This window comes from Oncorhynchus mykiss, chromosome 3, assembly GCF_013265735.2.
Source record: "Oncorhynchus mykiss isolate Arlee chromosome 3, USDA_OmykA_1.1, whole genome shotgun sequence".
Taxonomy (NCBI): domain Eukaryota; kingdom Metazoa; phylum Chordata; class Actinopteri; order Salmoniformes; family Salmonidae; genus Oncorhynchus; species Oncorhynchus mykiss.
In genome coordinates this window covers 62,064,342-62,085,612 of record NC_048567.1, presented here as the reverse complement: position 1 = coordinate 62,085,612, position 21,271 = coordinate 62,064,342, and the positions used below count along the sequence as shown (strand labels likewise).

Below are 21,271 nucleotides of genomic sequence, written 5' to 3'. Positions count from 1 at the left end.
GTTCTTGTAGGTTGATGTTGGTTGTTTTGAGAGGATGTATTGATTCAGGATGATTCAGCCGTTTAGCTCATTTACCATTGTAAATATTGTCTACACTAAGGCGACAAGAGTTCCTTTTCTGAATGACAGACTGTTTGTGTAATGAACACGAAGGGAGACAGAGAGCTGGTTTCAAGTGCAGCAGGTGTTTATTTGTAAAGGACCACAGGGGGAGGCAGGTAGCTGGGTCCAGGGGCAGGCAGAAGGTCATACACAGGGGGAGGTCGGTAGCTGGGTCCAGGGGCAGGCAGAAGGTCATACACAGGGGGAGGTCGGTAGCTGGGTCCAGGGGCAGGCAGAAGGTCATACACAGGGGGCCCAAAAGTTTAACAGTACAGGCAGGGAAAAGGCTAGTAACGTAGTCCGGGAGATCAGGCAATAGGTAGATAACAGGAAATCTGATAGGCTACAGTACAGGCAGGGAATACGCAAAAGGCGTAGTTAGTTTTTGCCTGCCTCACTATCATACACAGGAGGATTAAATTACAGGGGAAAACAGCTCTCCGAATAGAAGTGTGTCACAAAACAAACAATACCTCACAGTGATGGGGTGCAAAGAACTGAACTAAATAGTGTGTGATAATGACATACAGGTGTGTGAACAGGTGATTAAAATTCAGGTGATTGGGATCTGGATTGTGGGCTGCGTTCAGGGGATCTATGTGTTTGAGAGTGAGTTGGAAGCAGATGTTACAGTTTGTCGCTGTGATAGACTGATATAAAATTGCATTGGTCACATACATATATTTAGCAGATGTTATTGTGGGTGTAGCAAAATGCCCGTGTTCCTAGCTCCAACAGTGCAGTAGTATCTAACAATACACACAAATCTAAAAGTAAAAGAAGGGAATTAAGAAATATATAAATATTAGGATGAGCAATGTCAGAGTGGCATTGACCAGAATACAGTATATACATATGAAATGAGTAAAACAGTATGTAAACATTATTAAAGTGACCAGTGATGTAATATCTATGTACATAGGGCAGCAGCCTCTAAGGTGCAGGGTTGAGTAACCGGTGGTAGCTGGCTAGTGATGGCTAGTTAACAGTCTGATGGCATTGACATAGAAGCTGTTTTTCAGTCTCTCGGGTCCTGGGCTTTGATGCACCTGTACTGACCTCGCCTTCTGGATGATAGCATGGTGAGCAGGCCGTGGCTCAGGTGGTTGATGTCCTTGATTTTGTTTTTGTTCCTGTGACATCGGGTGCTGTAGGTGTCCTGGAGGGCAGGCAGTGATGCATTGGGCAGACCGCACCACCCTCTGGAGAGCCCAGTGGTTGCCATCCCAGGCAGTGATACAGCCCGGCAGGATGCTCTCAATTGTGCATCTGTAAAAGTTTGTAAGGGTCTTAGGGGCCAAGCCAAATTTCTTCAGCCTACTGAGGTTGAATAGGCGTTGTTGCGCCGCCTTCACCACACTGTCTGTGTGGGTGGACCGTTTCAGATTGTCAAATCAAATTTTATTTGTCACATGCGCCGAATACAAAATGCTTAATTACAAGGCCATAACCAACGATGCAGTTTTAAGAAAATACAAAAAAAAATGTAAAGTTAAAAAAAGTAAGAGTTAAATAAGAAAAACAAATAATTAAAGAGCAGCAGTAAATAACAATAGCGGGGCTGTATACAGGGGGTACCTGTGCAGAGTCAATGTGTAAATGTGCGGGGGCACCAGTGTTGAGGTATTTGTGATAATTATGTACATGCAGGTAGGGTTGTTAAAGAGTCTTTGATGGCAGGTAGGGTTGGCTGGAGTCTTTGACGATTTTTAGGGCCTTCCTCTGACACCGCCTGGTATAGAGGTCCTGGATGGTAGGAAGCTTGGCCGGTGATGTACCGAGCAGTTTCCATACCAGGCAGTGATGCAACCCGTCTGTATGCTCTCTGGTGCAGCTGTAAAATCTTTTGAGCATCTAAGGACCCATGCAAAATATTTTCAGTCTCATGAGGGGGAATAGGTTTTGTTGTACCCTCTTCACAACTGTCTTGGTGTGCTTAGACCATGTTAGTTTGTTGTTGATGTGGACACCAAGGAACTTGAAGCTCTCAACCTGCTCCACTACATTCCCGTCGATGAGAATGGGGGAGTGTGATGTGTATGCCGAGTACACCGAGGATCTTGAAGCTCTTCACCTTCTCCACTGCGGTCCTGTGTGGACCGGGGCGTGCTCCCTCTGCTGTCTCTTGAAGTCCACGATCAGCTTTTTGTTGACGTTAAGGGAGAGGTTATTGTCATTGTTGGTAATCAGGCCAACTACTGTTGTGTTATCTGCATTGAAGAGTCGGTGCCTGGTGATCAAGTTGGAGGTGTGCCTGGCAACGCAGTCATGGGTGAACAGGGATTACAGGAGGGGTCTGAGCATGCACCCATGTGGGACTCCTGTGTTGCGGATCAGTGTAGTGGAGGTGTTGTTTCCTACCTTCACCACTTGGGGGCGGCCCGTCAGGAAGTTCAGGACCCAGTTGCACAGGGCGAGGTTCACTATGGGTGAGGGAACTATGGTGTTGAAGGCTGAGTTACAGTCAATGAACAGCATTCTTACATAGGTATTCCTCTTGTCCAGATGGGTTAGGGCAGTGTGCAGTGCGATGGTGGTTGCATGGTTTGTGAATCTATTGGGGCGGTACGCAAATTGAAGTGAGTCTAGGGTGTCAGGTAAGGTGGAGGTGAAATGATCCTTAACTAGCCTCTCAAAGCATTTCATGATGACAGAAGTGAGTGCTACAGGGTGGTAGTCATTTAGTTAAGTTATCTTTGCTTTCTTGGGTACAGGAACAATGGTGGACATCTTGACGCAATAAGATAAGCGTTAACTGACAAGAGAAAACTGGCCGAAAGCCTAATCTAACAGACAGAAGAGAGAGAGAGCACATAAACATATTGTGAGTTACACCATACTGTAATATAATAAACGGTTTATTGATACATTGTAAACAAAATATAAACACTTTGGTCCCATGTTTCATGAGCTGAAATTAAAGATCCCATACACACAAAAAGCTTGTTTCTCTCAGATTTTGTGCACAAATTAATTTACATCCCTGTTAGTGAGTATTTCACCTTTGCCAAAATAATCCATCCACCTGACAGGTGTGGAATATCAAGAAGCTGATTAAACAGCATGATCATTACACAAGTGCACCTTGTGCTGGGGACAATAAAAGGCCACTCTAAAATGTGCAGTTTGTCACACAACACAAGGCCACAGATTGACAATTGGCATGCTGACTGCAGGAATGTCCACCAGAGCTCTTGCCAGATAATTTAATGTTAATTTCTCTACCATAAACCACTTCCATCATAGTTTTAGAGAATTTAGCAGTACGTCCAAACGGCCTCACAACCACAGACCGTGTGTATGGCGCTGTGTGGGCAAGCGGTTTGCTAATGTCAACATTGTGAACAGAGTGCCCCATGTGGAGGTGGGGTTATGGTATGGGCAGGCATAAGCTACGGACAACGAACACAATTGCATTTTATCAATGGCAATTTGAATGCACAAAGATACCGTGACGAGATCCTGAGGCCCATTGTTGTGTCATTCATCAGCCGCCATCACCTCATGTTTCAGCATGATAATGCACGGCCCCATGTCGCAAGGATCTGTACACAATGGAAGCTGAAAATGTCCCAGTTCTTCCATGGCCTGCATACTCACCAGACATGTCACCCATTGAGCATATTTGGGATGCTCTGGATCGACCTGTCCAGTTCCCGCCAATAACAGCAACTTCACACAGCCATTCAAGAGGAGTGGGACAACATTCCACAGGCCACAATCAACAGCCTGATCAACTCTATGCAAAGGAGATGTGTCATGCTCATGAGGAAAATGATAGTCTCACCAGATACTGACTGGTTTTCTGATCCATGTCCCTACCTTTTTTTTAAATGTATCTGTGACCAACAAATGCATATCTGTATTCCCAGTCATGTGAAATCTTTAGATTAAGGACTAATTTATTTATTTCCTTATATGAACTGTAACTTGGTAAAATCTTTGAAGTTGTTGCATGTTGTGTTTATATTATTGTTCATACCTAGTTTAGGTAGGCTATATGCATGGATGGCAGGTAGCCTAGCAGTTAAGTGTGTTTGGCCAGTAACCAAAAAAGGTCGCTGGTTTGAATCACCAAACCGACTAGGTGAACAATCTGGTAATGTGGCCCTGAGCAAGGCACATAACCCTAATTGCGCCTGTAAATCGCTCTGGATAAAACGTCTGCTAAAATGTAAGTGGATGTCGTTTTATGAAGACTACAAAAAAATGCTTAAAAATACATTATTGTGAGCTAATCAGCATGGCACATACATTCAGCATGTTTGGATTAATTTATTTTGGGGAGAGGGAGCCGCTGCTCCCCCTATCTCTCTACTGCCCTCATTCAGGCCCTGACCGATTCAGCTTCCTCTGTTGGTGATGCTTTACAGGGGAGTGAGTGAGAGAGCGACAACAAGAGAGAGGGAGGCAGGGGGAGAATAGAGAAAGCAAGCAGCACTCTGCACTGCCAGCCGCGGTAGCTCAATATGGAGTAACCGCGTAGGCTCGACAACGACGGGAGTACAAAGAACAACCCGTTTTGGATCGAAATTACATTCACAAGGAATAAGGGATCACTTCCAATAATGAGATACGACATTGCATACACACAATCAACTTGAAGGGAATAAAATAGACTTAGCAATTTCTATGTATTATTGAAAAATGGCGAACGAGTCTCCAGCTAAAAGTCTAGTTGACATAGACCTTGCCTCTTTGCGGGTGAGTGCAATACATCTTATCTCTGAGGATGTACATTGTTTGCTGTCCAAATCCATTTATTGACTCAACCATGGGCTAAACCAGCGTAAAATGTTTTACAAATGGGATGTGTTGTTCTTGGTAGGATAGGAGGATAATACATTCCTCTATCTTTCCTTTGTTGGCAATGCACTGGCATGTGAGGCAAATCTGGCGCTACTGCCTAATTGAACGGGTTGTAACGTTGGCCATGATACTATGAAAACCACCCATCTTTCACCAAGTTATTTGATAAATGTTAACCATTTCTTAATTTCATTTTCAGGACCCAGCTGGTATTTTCGAACTGGTGGAAGTGGTCGGCAATGGCACGTATGGACAAGTATACAAGGTTTGTTTGCGTTTCCCAATTTCATATAGGCAATATATAGCCTATTGTAGGCTGTCAGAGACCACCGAAAATAGGCGTAAACTGTAGCGCAAACATGTATTTTTCTCCCAGTTTGAGAGAAATGGCAAATAGCCTATAGACGGTTGGACCAGTTGCGGACTGGATTATTACTGCGCTGAGATGTAAGGTATAGCCTAAAGATTTAGGCATGTGCATTTCCTTTTCTTAACGATTTTGTCGTGTGTTTTATTGTGTTAGGACTAACTAACTGCAACCCATCAGATTTAACAAGCCAAACCAGCTCTAATTTGTCTGGCGATCCTTATCATAGGCGCCTGACCGACTTCTCCCCGTGCGCTACTGGGTGTGCACCGTTGCGCATACTGTATTCAGATCCAATGCAGTGATGAGCTATTATTGACATGCCACTTAGTCGATTAGCAAAGTATGGGATTCGATGTGGAAGCGATTGTCCCGTGTAGCCCAGTTGGTAGAGCATGGACAGGGTTGTGGGTTCGATTCCCACGGTGGACCAGTACGGAAAAAAATATTAGAATATATGCACTCACCACTTACTGTAAGTCATTCTGGATAAGCGCGTCAGCTATATGACAAAATGTAAAATTGTGCCGATAGTATCTAGCTACAGCCATCACGTCTCACCGGAGTGGATAGAGCAGACTACATCACATCCTGTTGTTTTGAAGCTGCTGTTATCTGGTAGAACGGAAGGGAGATTGGGAGAATATGTCCAGACCTGTTGTCACCTGATTTATTGGTCACAAATGGTTGCCGATGGAAAATTATAAGACCTTGGTCAAGTGTATTGCTTAAAAACTTTTGAATGGCCAATTTGATTCTCACTTGATTTAGCTTACCTGGCAATCTATGCAACGGGATAATCCCAAAAGTGCAAACTCAAAGCCAAATCAATTGTACCATATTATTTTTGTTATATTAATATTTACATATGTAAAATACTAAAAGATTTAAAAGCATTTAAAATATGCATTTGATCCGTAACAAATAATCTGTTAAATGAACATTTGGGCAATTGAGCCCTCTTCCGAGTGGCGCAGTCTAAGGCACTGCATCTCCGTGCTAGAGGCGTAACTACATAGGCACAGACACATGCATACAAACACATGATAACATACACACTATACACACACGCACACATGTATTTTGCCTTGTAGATATGTGGTAGTGGAGTAGGGGCCTGAGGGCACACACTTAGTGTGTTGTAGATATGTGGTAGTGGAGTAGGGGCCTGAAGGCACACACTTAGTGTGTTGTAGATATGTGGTAGTGGAGTAGGGGCCTGAAGGCACACACTTAGTGTGTTGTAGATATGTTGTAGTGGAGTAGGGGCCTGAGGGCCCACATTAGTGTGTTGTAAGTTCTGTAATGAATGTATTGTAATTTTTTTTAAATGGTATAACTGCCTTAGTTTTGCCGGACCCCAGGAAGAGTAGCTGATAATAAATACAAATACTACAGACCCTGTCCAGGCTGTATCACAACCGCCCGTGATTGGGAGTCCCATAGGGTGGCGCACAATTGGCCCAACGTTGGCCGGGTTTGGCTGGCGTAGGCCGTCATTGTAAATAAGAATTTGTTCTTTATTTATTTATTTATTTATTTTTATTTCACCTTTATTTAACCAGGTAGGCAAGTTGAGAACAAGTTCTCACCTACAATTGCGACCTGGCCAAGATAAAGCATAGCAGTTCGACACATACAACAACACAGAGTTACACATGGAATAAAACAAACATACAGTCAATAATACAGTAGAAAATCAGGTCTATATACAATGTGAGCAAGTGAGGTAAGATAAGGAAGATAAAGACAAAAAAAGGCCATGGTGGCAAAGTAAATACAATATAGCAAGTAAAACACTGGAATGGTTGATTGGCAGTGGAAGAATGTGCAAAGTAGAAATAAAAATAATGGGGTGCAAAGGAGCAAAATAAATAAATAAATACAGTAGGGAAAGAGGTAGTTGTTTGGGCTAAATTATAGATGGGCTATGTACAGGTGCAGTAATCTGGGAGCTGCTCTGACAGCTGGTGCTTAAAGCTAGTGAGGGAGATAAGTGTTTCCAGTTTCAGAGATTTTTGTAGTTTGTTCCAGTCATTGGCAGCAGAGAACTGGAAGGGGAGGCGGCCAAAGGAAGAATTAGTTTTGGAGGTGACCAGAGAGATATACCTGCTGGAGCGCGTGCTACAGGTGGGTGCTGCTATGGTGACCAGCGAGCTGAGATAAGGGGGGACTTTACCTAGCAGGGTCTTGTAGATGACCTGGAGCCAGTGGGTTTGGGGACGAGTATGAAGCGAGGGCCAGCCAACGAGATCGTACAGGTCGCAGTGGTGGGTAGTATATGGGGCTTTGGTGACAAAACGGATGGCACTGTGATAGACTGCATCCAATTTATTGAGTAGGGCATTGGAGGCTATTTTGTAAATGACATCACCGAAGTCGAGGATCGGTTGGATGGTCAGTTTTACAAGGGTATGTTTGGCAGCATGAGTGAAGGAGGCTTTGTTGCGAAATATGAAGCCATTTTTAGATTTAACTTTGGATTGGAGATGTTTTGTGAGTCTGTAAGGAGAGTTTACAGTCTAACCAGACATCTAGGTATTTGTAGTTGTCCACATATTCTAAGTCAGAGCCATCCAGAGTAGTGATGTTGGACAGGCGGGCAGGTGCAGGCAGCAATCGGTTGAAGAGCATGCATTTAGTTTTACTTGTATTTAAGAGCAATTGGAGGCCACGGAAGGAGAGTTGTATGGCAATGAAGCTCGCCTGGAGTGTTGTTAACAGTGTCCAAAGAAGGGCCAGAAGTATACAGAATGGTGTCGTCTGCGTAGAGTTGGATCAGAGACTCACCAGCAGCAAGAGCGACATCTTTGATGTATACAGAGAAGAGAGTCGGTCCAAGAATTTAACCCTGTGGCACCCCCATTCTTAACTGACTTGTCTAGTTAAATAAAGGTTCAATAAAATAAATAGTTTTTTTTATTCATGAATTGATGGAAACACTCCAACAAACATATGGATTCACAATAATGTACACTATACCCTACTGTATACCATGACTGGGCTGACCAGGTCTGATTCATTGCAGATCACAGTCAGGGGCCTAGTAAAGGACTGAGTCAATATCCCCTGGTCCCTTGGTGGGCTTTGTTATTCACACACAGTGATCAAAGCAGACCTCCATTAGCCCTACATAGCTGTTCAGCAGCAGGGTATGACAAAAACATGTAATAATCATACCAGAAGACATTGAGAGTGGAGATAAAGACCGCTCCTTCCTCAGAAGGTTGACATCAAGATGGTCAACATCAAGATGCAACCATGAGTTTTCTGTAGTGTGTCATTATCTTGATTCTGGGTCATTCCAAATGATTTCAATCACTTTCTGACTGCACCCCTTTTGATTTGAATGAAACCTTTCATACATGTTTGGCCACCACCTTTTCTTTCTTCAAGCGTGTGCAGGCACAACAAACACCCCAGATGATGTAAATAGGGTTGAAGCTACAACATATTTGAACATATTTTTTTTTTAGGGGAGATGACTCGTATTTAGATAATTTAACTTTAAAGCTTAAATTTTGTAAAACACACTTTTTTCTCAACGAAGTCATGAAGCAGTTTATAAACCCTGTTTATAAGCTTTAAAATAATAGCAAGCTGAAGTGATTATCTTTTTTAGTGATGAAGGGTGGGATATGCCAAATGGGTCAACTTTGAGCACCTCTATCTCATGAATGTTTTGTCATTCAGGTCCAAAAAGTCACTTTCTGACCACTTCTACCATGGGCAACCATGTATGGAAGGCTTCATTCAAATCAAAAGGGGTGAAATCAGAAGGTGATTGAAATCATATGGAATGACCCTTCTGTCTAAAACCATCCACTTTGCATTTGGGTGTGTGCTGACAGGAAGTCTTCCTTTTAGGGACAATAGTCTGGGTAGCCATTTGATTAGGGGTTCAGGAGACTTATGGCTTGGGGGTAGAAGCTGTTTAGAAGTCTCTTGGACCTAGACTTGGCTCTCATGTACCGCTTGCTGTGCAGTAGCAGAGAGAACAGTCTATGACTATGGTGGCTGGAGTCTTTGACAATTTTTCAGGCCTTCCCCTGCCACCGCCTGGTGTAGAGGTCCTGGATTGCAGGAAGCTTAGCCGCATTGATGTACTGGACCCTTTCGCACTATCCTCTGTAGTGCCTTGCGGTCGGAGGCCGAGCAGTTGCCATACAAGACAGTGATGCAACCAGTCAGGATGCTCTCGATGGTGCAGTGGTAGAACCTTTTGAGGATCTGAGGACCCATGCCAAATCTTTTCAGTCTCCTCAGGGGGGAACAGGGTTTGTCGTGCCCTCTTCAAGACTGTGTTGGTGTGCTTGGACCATGTTAGTTTGTTGGTGATGTTGACACCAGGGACCCTAGGAAATGTTAAATGCTTTTCGACCTGTCCCCAAATTAATATAGTTGGCTCAGATATTTCAAACTGCGTGTCCTGATTGTGTCTGGTGTGGGTGAACAAAATCAAAATTTGCGCGATCGTGGTCTGGTCAGCATGTTAGCTCTGGGGAGTGGCACAAACAATTTGCATTTGATTTGACTTCTCTCCACTCGGCTATATATAGTAAACACATATATAGCCGAGTGGAGAGAAGTCAAATCATGTTGACTTGTCTGCCAATATCGTGAAGGCCCTTAAGGCTGCCGATGGATAAAGCCTAATCATTCCTGTGTGTGTGTGTGTTTTACTACTATGCAATGCACACTTTGAAGACTGCCTATGCACGTCTTGGTGAGCTAGTAGAGGCCATAGACTGAATAAACTGTTCTGAGTTCCCCTGGTATTGGCTTGTGTCTCTGGAAACAACACAGCATGAAGAATAAGTCTATATGCTTTGGGGGTTTAAAAAGCGTAATTTTGCTCTAGCGCATGGCGGGCATGGCAGTAGTGAGACCATGTCATTAACTGGGAGCCAGGCCGTTTAGAAATGCTCTGTAACACAAATTGGCCTTGACTTTTGGAGTTTAACTTCCTTAAGTCTTAGTGAATCATCTCATATGCTGCAAGTTTGGCAAGAATAAACCAAGCTTTTCTTCCATGAACCACATTCATTTAGTGGCTAGGTGTGTGTGTTTGGAGTTTGCACATGTTTTGATCTATGGCTGTGTGTTTGTGTTAGGATCTGCATGTGTATATTCGATTCACAACCCATTTTGATTGGCCATCATACTCAGACTAGCCAATGGCAGCTGTGTGCCTTTGTAGCTGTGTGGACTGCAGCTGTTCAGATGGTAAGAGGGAGAGGGAGAGAAAGAGACATCCCTTAATCAAAGGTGCTTTTGTTTTGAGGGTAAGTCCCTGCAGGAGTTGTAATGGAAAAACAGCATGCATGTCTCACACTATCTGGTCCTAAAAACATCCTACCCACACTGCCAACAGTCAGTCAGCAAGGAAATCTGGCATTCCCTCGTGTGAACCCCTGGGTTCTTAAACGTTTTCAGCATGGGACCCATCCGAAATTCTCAGTTTTCCTGGGATCCAAGTTTACAAAACACGCAACTATATGGAATATCGGTACATTTCATTGCCCTTATGCCCATTAACAAATGCAACATAACAATTAAATGAAATACCCATATAAATAGCTACTCATGTTTCTTTCCCTATTAAAAACACTCTTACATAGCTGTCTAGGTTGGAACTGTTGCTGTTAAAATACAATAAATCATTTTAATTCTGAACTGGACTAAACTGATTGATCACATCACACCGATTTAGACCAGAAAACACACAGTCCTAATGAGAGGTGTGTGACTGGTGGAAGTTTTCAACAAGCAGGTCTATTCTGGGCTCAGTTTTTGACAGTGTAACCCTGAGGTCATGTTCAGCATTGAGTCTGTTACTTTACTTGTTTCTTAAGTATGCCAGAGTTGCATCAAACTGGATCAGAACATCTACTGTTTTCTCAGCCAGGCAGGAGACCGCAACCTGCTGTAGATGAGCAACCCAGAAGTGTGTGAGTGTGTTTGCCTCAAAAGTCAATCAATGTATTCCAGTTCAGAATAAAAATGATTACTTGTTTTTTAACAGCAACAGTTTTTATTTTTTTCATCTTCATCTGTGTTGTTACTTAGGGTAGCACTATCAGTAGCTAGATAGCTTGCTTTGGCTAACATTAGCTAGCTAGCTATTAGCTGTGTAGAAGGGGATTGTTTGAAAGAGAAACTCACATTGACTACTATGAGAGATAGTATACTCCCTTATTTCTGCTTGTCATCACCTTTTATAAAATGACAAAAATGCCTTGCTAGCTGACTTACTTTTCCACTGTGGAAGCACTGTTTCCTGAAGCATTCTGCCCTGTTCTGAAAGAACTCCCTGGGTTTACCATCATACTGTGGATGTTTGGTCAAGACCTGTCGTTTTTAATTTGTTTAGTTTTGAGAGACTCACTTCCCTGCACAAAACACATTGTTGGCGCTCCTTGTTATTTATCAAAGTTTGTATTAAACCAAGAGAGAGAAACTCATTGCTGTATTTGCGTTCCATGACAATTGAGCTCAGTCAGATCTGGCTAGTTTGAGTCAATTCGATGATGGCGAGTGGGAATGACAAGCCAGTGGCTGAAAGCACTTCATCTGCTGCTGAACAACAGCACTACAGTGTGTGGGTCGCAGAGTGATCTTCAAGAAAACTGCCCAAAAAAGATCTGGTAAACCGTGAAGCACACGGGCATCTTCCACCCACTCGCGCAGCTGCCAAACTGAGCCGAGACACCGCTGTCAAACTGAGCCGAGACACCGCTGCCAAACTGAGCCGAGACACCGCTGCCAAACTGAGCCGAGACACCGCTGTCAAACTGAGCCGAGACACCGCTGCCAAACTGAGCCGAGACACCGCTGCCAAACTGAGCCGAGACACCGCTGTCAAACTGAGCCGAGACACCGCTGCCAAACTGAGCCGAGACACCGCTGCCAAACTGAGCCGAGACACCGCTGCCAAACTGAGCCGAGACACCGCTGCCAAACTGAGCCGAGACACCGCTGTCAAACTGAGCCGAGACACCGCTGTCAAACTGAGCCGAGACACCGCTGTCAAACTGAGCCGAGACACCGCTGCCAAACTGAGCCGAGACACCGCTGCCAAACTGAGCCGAGACACCGCTGCCAAACTGAGCCGAGACACCGCTGCCAAACTGAGCCGAGACACCGCTGCCAAACTGAGCCGAGACACCGCTGTCAAACTGAGCCGAGACACCGCTGTCAAACTGAGCCGAGACACCGCTGTCAAACTGAGCCGAGACACCGCTGTCAAACTGAGCCGAGACTCCGCTGTCAAACTGAGCCGAGACACCGCTGCCAAACTGAGCCGAGACACCGCTGCCAAACTGAGCCGAGACACCGCTGCCAAACTGAGCCGAGACACCGCTGTCAAACTGAGCCGAGACACCGCTGCCAAACTGAGCCGAGACACCGCTGCCAAACTGAGCCGAGACACCGCTGCCAAACTGAGCCGAGACGCCGCTGCCAAACTGAGCCGAGACGCCGCTGCCAAACTGAGCCGAGACACCGCTGCCAAACTGAGCCGAGACACCGCTGCCAAACTGAGCCGAGACACCGCTGCCAAACTGAGCCGAGACACCGCTGCTAAGCAGAGAGCGCACTGAACAGAGAATGCAGTTGCACTTGGCCAAAATCAATTCCAGTAATTAATGAAATAATAATAAATTTACCGCGACCCACCATTTAACAGGTTTGGGTCGCGACCCATACTTTAAAGGCTGGTCTAGTCCATTCTACAACTATAATGGCTTGGCAGCATGTGAATGTCTCCGTTATAATCCATTATTGGTCAACAGTTCAGTTAATTCTAGTTAGTCTGACATGGTTATTTTTAAGGAACTTAGTCATTGTCATCTTTTCTGTAGAGGATGTTGGATGTTAGTCAGACGTGAGGAAGTAGAAAAATTGTGGAAGTCATCCATGTAATGATGAGAAGTAGGTGGCTTGGCACGCCACAGTGTATACCACAAGGTAGTTCTCCACACTGTTTGATTCATTGTCATTCTGAGTTTCGATTTTGGACACAGAGAAAGACATCAAATGAGTTCAATTTTTGTGTAGATTATTGTATGCATCGTCAGAGATTCTTGAATTTACTATGCACATACATATGTGCCTCACCCACACCTACGCATAACACATCCGTGTATGGCTGCACCTCAAGATCATATCCCGCAGCTATCATTACGTTTACAATGGAAAACTCCAGTTCACATTTTTGGATCATTGTGGAAGGAAGGTTCTGTGTCAGTCTCCATCTTTTCCATTCATTTGAAGCACTTAGGAGTAATTTGCTGAGCTTTCTAATTGAACTGTGGCTTCTTTTTTTCTCCGCCTTCTCTCCTCGGGACCAAGGGCTTTTGTTGGGGTCAGGCAGCAGTGCTGTACATCACAGAGGAAATACTGGCAGAGACAGCGTTGGATCACTTTACAGATGGGCCAGGGGGATGTTGGCTTGGCTCTGCAGAAGCTGTCAGCTTTAGAGATCTCACCCTCCCCTGACCCTCCACCTCCTCCTCCATCTCCCAAAGGTCTACAAGAGATGATAGATAAGGTTGATGAGGGAGAGAGTGAGCCAGGACTAGGAACTGGAGGAACAGGGTTAATGGTCTGTGGTGGGAGGTGTGATACGGTGCAGTACCAACTACAGACTCTTGTCCATGTAGTTTGTAGTGGGCGCCTGCACTCCCTTAAAGCAGTCTAAGGCTAAAGGTACTATAAACCTGGCAAGAAGGAAGGCCTGATTTTAACCTGATTTTAATTTCCACCCTCTGCTGATTCAAACCATCATCCCTGGTCGTGCCTTTAAAAAAACAGTGAGCTAAAGTGTCAATTAAACACTGGCTTGCCCCTTCTCACAGTAATCTAGTGCTCACCAGTCCATGTTGTTAGCTACAACCTAATTCACTCACTGTTTGTGGTTAACACATAGTTTCCCCTCTATTACCTGCTCAGGTGTAGGTCCTTCATGAACATACCGGCTTTCTATCCAGATTAAGTCACTGCTACTGCATACTGAACCACTGGCTCGACTCGCACTAAACAAGAGTTTAATAGAGGGACTGCTGTACTCCTTTCCGTCCCAGAGCCAGCCCACCCAAGCACAGAGGCTCTGCCTACTGCCTAGCCCCCTGACAGCCTGCTGTGAAAGGTGGAAAAAGCTGTAAACACACAGTGGTCCACCTCTCTTCTCTCCCTCTGCTCTGGCAGTAGTGGACCATCCCTCACTGTGGAATGCAAGGCCTGGGCAGTGTCCATGAGAATGTAGAAAGGGTACAGGGGTAGAGAAGGGAGGAAAGAGAGAAGACAAAGTGAAATAGAAAGTAAATACGGGAGAACAGGAATGGAGAGAGAGAGGGACAATGAGGTTAAATGGGAGAGGTTGAGTGGAAGGTCATTGGTTTTTGGTCACTGAGCAAATCTAGCCTACTTCACAGCCAAGGTTACATGACTCAGTGAGGAAGATGGGGGAAGGGATGGTGTGCATCATGGCTGCAGTAATCCCACAGCAGGTGACGCCACATGCCGAGAAAGAGGGAGATAAATAAATGGAGACAGATAGAAGATGCGGAAGAGAATAGACAAGGTTCTGGAGAGCTACTTGGTAAGGAGCAGGCTTTCAGTCCATCCAGTAACACACACTTGCATTCTAGTTTCATTTTATAGACTGTGGCCTGGCCTTTGGCCCAGCATTGACTGCCCTCAGGTCAGCTGCCTGGCTGGCTGGCCGGCCCATTATCTCGCCATTCATAGCCACATCTAATGAGCAGCTTGTGGGCCTTTTACCACCTTATTTAGATTTTACCCCCATCTTGTCCTTTTACCCCTCCCTCTTTTAACTTGTCCCCCTGATTATTAAGATGGCTTTGGTCCTTCCATCTACCCAGCTAGATCTCCTGGCTTACTAGCTAGTGACCCCTCCCCTCGCCCCTCCATGCACCATGCCCACCCACTCCCCCATATAAAGGTCATGATAGGATTATGAAGATGCAGTGAGGCGAGTTGCGACGCGATCAATAAGGGCCAAGCATTGATGTTCGCTCGCGTGCCTCCAACAAAAGACAATTATCTCAAGCACTAGCTGCTTGTTTGTCCTGATCGCCTTCAATGTAATTCATTTCCAAACCATAAGCATCTTTATGTCCCCTGTTCTCTGTGGGTGAGGAGACGGATTGTTACACAAATCACTTAGTATGTTAATGCTCTGTAATAGAGTGCGCAATGGAATAATACATTCTCAAAATGAGGTAGATAGAGTGCTGTTCTAGCTCCCAGAGACAGTAACAGTACTGATCTTTTCGAGTGCGTTTCTTTGAAAACGCCATTTCCTCTGTGTGGACAGTTCACTGGATAGTTTCTTCACATAATTAACATTGTGTCTTTAAAAATGTGGCTGCAGCTCTATCCTAGAGAGGATTAGCTAGACATGAAGCCTGCAGGAGTCAATAGGAAGGAGACCAGTGGATGGCTAAGTATGCTTTGAGTCATAGGTCTAAACAGGCACGCACATACGTCCAAGGGAACCCATGTCACTGTCAGTTCATCATGTCATGTGTGTTCGATGTGTCCTGATAGGCCTCCCGTGTGACACACCACTCATGTCTGTGTGGGGTGGTAGGCTTTAGCTAAGTCAGATGTCTCTCCATCTCTCTTTCTTCCACCCTCTATCTCTCTCCCTCTCTCTGAGACCAGGCTAGATTGATTCTTAATAGAGTGGTCTGTTAGACCCAGAGAGCCTGGCACTATCTGGCCTCACAGACAACTCCTCCTTCATTCTGCTATCTATGTCTGACCTCCTCCTGACTGATAAGGCTTCTGTCCCACACCAAAATGGCTGCCGTGGCCGGCCGGCTGCTATCAGCTCCATGTGTAGCAGAAAGACAGAAGCTCTGGAGAAATCCCACAGGGCTACCCTCTGCCTTAGAGCCCAGCTCGGGCATGAATTTTAAGCCCGAGCCCTAGCCATGTCCGTGATGTTCAGGTCCTACCCTACCCAGGCCCGATTGCTTCTGCCAAATTGAAGGCCCTAACCCTGCCCGAAACCCAAAATAACTTCCTTGTTAGTAAATCCATTAGCTGCTTCTATCTGTCTCTCCTTCACTCTGCATGCACTCTGCTCATGGCGACATAGCAACGACTCCACTTGGGCTTCTCGGCTGCCCTGCTTAATGGTGAGACATTAGAGAGCAGTTAGCTGTTAGCTCATTTTCGTCACTCTGACCAAACTCAAGGAACATTATTATTTTCTGTGAAATAACCTCTCCTGTCTTATATTTGACAAGGTCAAAGCACTTCTAACAACATTTTATGATCTTAGTCAGATATGACTGTACAGCGCAGCAGAGCACAAGTAAATGGCTCAACTTCAAAATGTTAATGATCAATTTAGTGATACCCGAACCCTGCCCGTACCCTAGTTAATGAAGAAAAAAATAAACCTTACTCTGCCCTAAACCAATGTATAATGTTTGGGCCCGGGCCGGGCAGCTGAGATGGGTTTAGACACAAGGAGATAGTATGCCTGGCCCATGTATTCGGTCCATTAGTGTTGTCAATCAATCACTGTCCGATGAATGGTGATACTAGCACTTTTAGGATGAGAGACATTGTCCTGTGGCTGCTGACTGCATGTCATTCACTAGCTCTTGGACATACAGTGCCTTGCGAAAGTATTCGGCCCCCTTGAACTTTGCGACCTTTTGCCACATTTCAGGCTTCAAACATAAAGATATAAAACTGTATTTTTTTGTGAAGAATCAACAACAAGTGGGACACAATCATGAAGTGGAACGACATTTATTGGATATTTCAAACTTTTTTAACAAATCAAAAACTGAAAAATTGGGCGTGCAAAATTATTCAGCCCCTTTACTTTCAGTGCAGCAAACTCTCTCCAGAAGTTCAGTGAGGATCTCTGAATGATCCAATGTTGACCTAAATGACTAATGATGATAAATACAATCCACCTGTGTGTAATCTAGTCTCCGTATAAATGCACCTGCACTGTGATAGTCTCAGAGGTCCGTTAAAAGCGCAGAGAGCATCATGAAGAACAAGGAACACACCAGGCAGGTCCGAGATACTGTTGTGAAGAAGTTTAAAGCCGGATTTGGATACAAAAAGATTTCCCAAGCTTTAAACATCCCAAGGAGCACTGTGCAAGCGATAATATTGAAATGGAAGGAGTATCAGACCACTGCAAATCTACCAAGACCTGGCCGTCCCTCTAAACTTTCAGCTCATACAAGGAGAAGACTGATCAGAGATGCAGCCAAGAGGCCCATGATCACTCTGGATGAACTGCAGAGATCTACAGCTGAGGTGGGAGACTCTGTCTATAGGACAACAATCCGTTGTATATTGCACAAATCTGGCCTTTATGGAAGAGTGGCAAGAAGAAAGCCATTTCTTAAAGATATCCATAAAAAGTGTTGTTTAAAGTTTGCCACAAGCCACCTGGGAGACTGGGACGGAGATTTGTCTTCCAACAAGACAATGATCCAAAACATAAAGCAAAATCTACAATGGAATGGTTCAAAAATAAACATAACCAGGTGTTAGAATGGCCAAGTCAAAGTCCAGACCTGAATCCAATCGAGAATCTGTGGAAAGAACTGAAAACTGCTGTTCACAAATGCTCTCCATCCAACCTCACTGAGCTCGAGCTGTTTTGCAAGGAGGAATGGGAAAAAATGTCAGTCTCTCGATGTGCAAAACTGATAGACACATACCCCAAGCGACTTACAGCTGTAATCGCAGCAAAAGGTGGCGCTACAAAGTATTAACTTAAGGGGGCTGAATAATTTTGCACGCCCAATTTTTCAGTTTTTGATTTGTTAAAAAAGTTTGAAATATCCAATAAATGTCGTTCCACTTCATGATTGTGTCCCACTTGTTGATTCTTCACAAAAAAATACAGTTTTATATCTTTATGTTTGAAGCCTGAAATGTGGCAAAAGGTCGCAAAGTTCAAGGGGGCCGAATACTTTCGCAAGGCACTGTATATCCTCAGGATCTAACTCTTGGATTGTCAGAGCCAAGATTGTCAGCATACCACCCTGCATACAACTGCTGGCTTGCTTCTGAAGCTAAGCAGCGTTGGTCCTGCTCAGTTCCTGGATGGGAGACCAGATGCTGCTGGAAGTGGTGTTGGAGGGCCAGTAGGAGGAACTCTTTCCTCTGGTCTAAAAAAATATCCCAAATCCCCAGGGCAGTGATTGGTGACACTGCCCTGTGTAGGGTGCTGTCTTTCAGATGGGATGTTAAACGGGTGTCCTGACTCTCTGAGGTCATTAAAGATCCCATGGCACTTATCGTAAAAGTAGGGGTGTTAACCCCGGTGTCCTGGCTAAATTCCCAGTCTGGCCCTCAAATCATCACGGTCACCTAATAATCCCCAGTTTACAATTGGCCCATTTATCCCCCTCCTCTCCCCTGTAACTATTCCCCAGGTTGTTGCTGCAAATAAGAACGTGTTCTTAGTCAACTTACCTGGTAAGTTAACGGATAAATAAAAAAATAAAAAAATATGTGTGTGTACTGGTAGCGAAGTCAGGTGCAGGAGAGCAGAGATTTGTGAACAGGCGCACACTTTATTTAGGCAAAAGCGCAAAACAGTCACAAGAATTATGTTTAAAAATAAACATCTTCGTAAAAAAAGAACACCTAAAAACAAGCCAGTCGGGCGCGTCAACAATACACACTTAACACAAACAATCTTACACAAAGACATGATGGGGAACAGCGGAATAAATACATGTAGATTGATTGGGGAATGAAAACCAGGTGTGCAGGGAACAAGACAAAACAAATGGATACATGAAATGGAGCGGCGATGGCTAGAAAGCCGGTGACGTCGACCGCCGAACGCCGCCTGAACAAGGAGAGGAGCCGACTTTGGCGGAAGTCGTGACATGGATATATATCCTCAGGTTCTAGCTCTTGGATATGCATCCTCAGGTACTAGGTCTTGGATATATATCCTCAGGTACTAGCTCTTGGAAGTGTTACTCATTTTCTTGTGTGGGGTTAATGACAGTTGTGGATTGTCTGAGGTTTTAGGGTTTAGCATTCTACTGTATGGGTGGCGATTTGCCATCTGGATTGGGTATAGGGGATATAAGGAGGGGGGTTAGAGGCTGATGCAGTCTGTGTGGGCACAAGGATTTAGGGAGATATGGATGAATGTAGCAGAACTTGAATAAAAAAAGAAGACGAATAACAACAGGTGTCCATTGGACTATATACCCCTCTCAGTATTGAGATTGTGTTGTGAATAAGGCTGTATTCCCTGTAGCAGTGATTCCCCTATATTAACGTAGCAGTGATTCCCCATATTATAATTTAGCAGTGTTTCCCCTATATTAATGTATCAGTGTTTCCCCTATATTATAATTTAGCAGTGTTTCCCCTATATTATAATTTAGCAGTGGTTGCCCTATATTAATTTAGCAGTGGTTTCCCTATATTAATTTAGCAGTGGTTGCCCTATATTAATTTAGCAGTTGTTGCCCTATATTAATTTTGCAGTGGTTGCCCTATATTAATTTATCAGAGTTTCCCCTATATTAATGTAGCAGTGTTTCCCCTATATTAATGTAGCAGTGTTTCCCCTATATTAATGTATCAGTGTTTCCCCTATATTAATGTATCAGTGTTTCCCCTATATTAATGTATCAGTGTTTCCCCTATATTAATTTATCAGTGTTTCCCCTATATTAATTTATCAGTGTTTCCCCTATATTAATGTATCAGTGTTTCCCCTATATTAATTTATCAGTGTTTCCCCTATATTAATGTAGCAGTGTTTCCCCTATATTAATGTAGCAGTGTTTCCCCTATATTAATGTATCAGTGTTTCCCCTATATTAATTTATCAGTGTTTCCCCTATATTAATGTAGCAGTGTTTCCCCTATATTAATGTAGCAGAGTTTCCCCTATATTAATTTAGCAGTGTTTTCCCTATATTAATTTAGCAGTGGTTGCCCTATATTAATGTATCAGTGTTTCCCCTATATTAATGTATCAGTGTTTCCCCTATATTAATGTATCAGTGTTTCCCCTATATTAATGTAGCAGAGTTTCCCCTATATTAATGCAGTAGAGTTTCCCCTATATTAATGTAGCAGTGTTTCCCCTATATTAATGTAGCAGTGTTTCCCCTATATTAATTTATCAGTGTTTCCCCTATATTAATTTATCAGTGTTTCCCCTATATTAATGTAGCAGTGTTTCCCCTATATTAATATATCAGTGTTTCCCCTATATTAATGTATCAGTGTTTCCCCTATATTAATGTATCAGTGTTTCCCCTATATTAATGTAGCAGTGTTTCCCCTATATTAATGTAGAAGTGTTTCCCCTATATTAATGTAGCAGTGTTTTCCATATATTAATGTAGCAGTGTTTCCCCTATATTAATGTAGCAGTGTTTCCCCTATATGAATGTATCAGTGTTTCCCCTATATTAATGTATCAGTGTTTCCCCTATATGAATTTATCAGTGTTTCCCCTATATTAATGTAGCAGTGTTTCCCCTATATTAATGTAGCAGTGTTTCCCCTATATTAATGTAGCAGTGGTTGCCCTATATTAATGTAGCAGTGTTTCCCCTATATTAATGTAGCAGTGTTTCCCCTATATTAATGTAGCAGTGTTTCCCCTATATTAATGTAGCAGAGTTTCCCCTATATTAATTTAGCAGTGTTTTCCCTATATTAATTTAGCAGTGGTTGCCCTATATTAATTTAGCAGTGTTTCCCCTATATTAATTTAGAAGTGTTTTCCCTATATTAATGTAGTAGTGTTTCCCCTATATTAATGTAGCAGTGTTTCCCCTATATTAATGTAGCAGTGTTTCCCCTATATTAATGTAGCAGTGTTTCCCATATATTAATGTAGCAGTGTTTCCCCTATATTAATGTAGCAGTGGTTGCCCACTGCTGCTAAATTGTTGCCACCGCAGCAAAAAAAACATTATGTAGTTATAAAATATA

General features: G+C 43.8%; 1 protein-coding gene across 24 annotated transcripts in view; it reads left to right on the top strand.

The window, feature by feature from the left end:
* The first annotated feature begins 4,441 nt into the window (after positions 1-4,441).
* The window catches only part of LOC110520327 (mitogen-activated protein kinase kinase kinase kinase 4), a 114,544-nt gene continuing 97,714 nt past the window's right edge, over positions 4,442-21,271 (top strand). For 8 of the 24 annotated variants that reach the window (XM_036974859.1, XM_036974857.1, XM_036974858.1 and 5 more), the window contains exons 1-2: positions 4,462-4,806; positions 5,111-5,176. In XM_036974859.1, the coding sequence (XP_036830754.1) occupies positions 4,750-4,806; positions 5,111-5,176 (123 nt within the window). In that variant the 5' untranslated portion in view covers positions 4,462-4,749. Of the gene's footprint in view, positions 4,807-5,110; positions 5,177-5,287; positions 5,359-21,271 lie in introns of those variants that run through there. The other 16 variants (XM_036974862.1, XM_036974860.1, XM_036974861.1 and 13 more) reach the window with 6 other exon arrangements.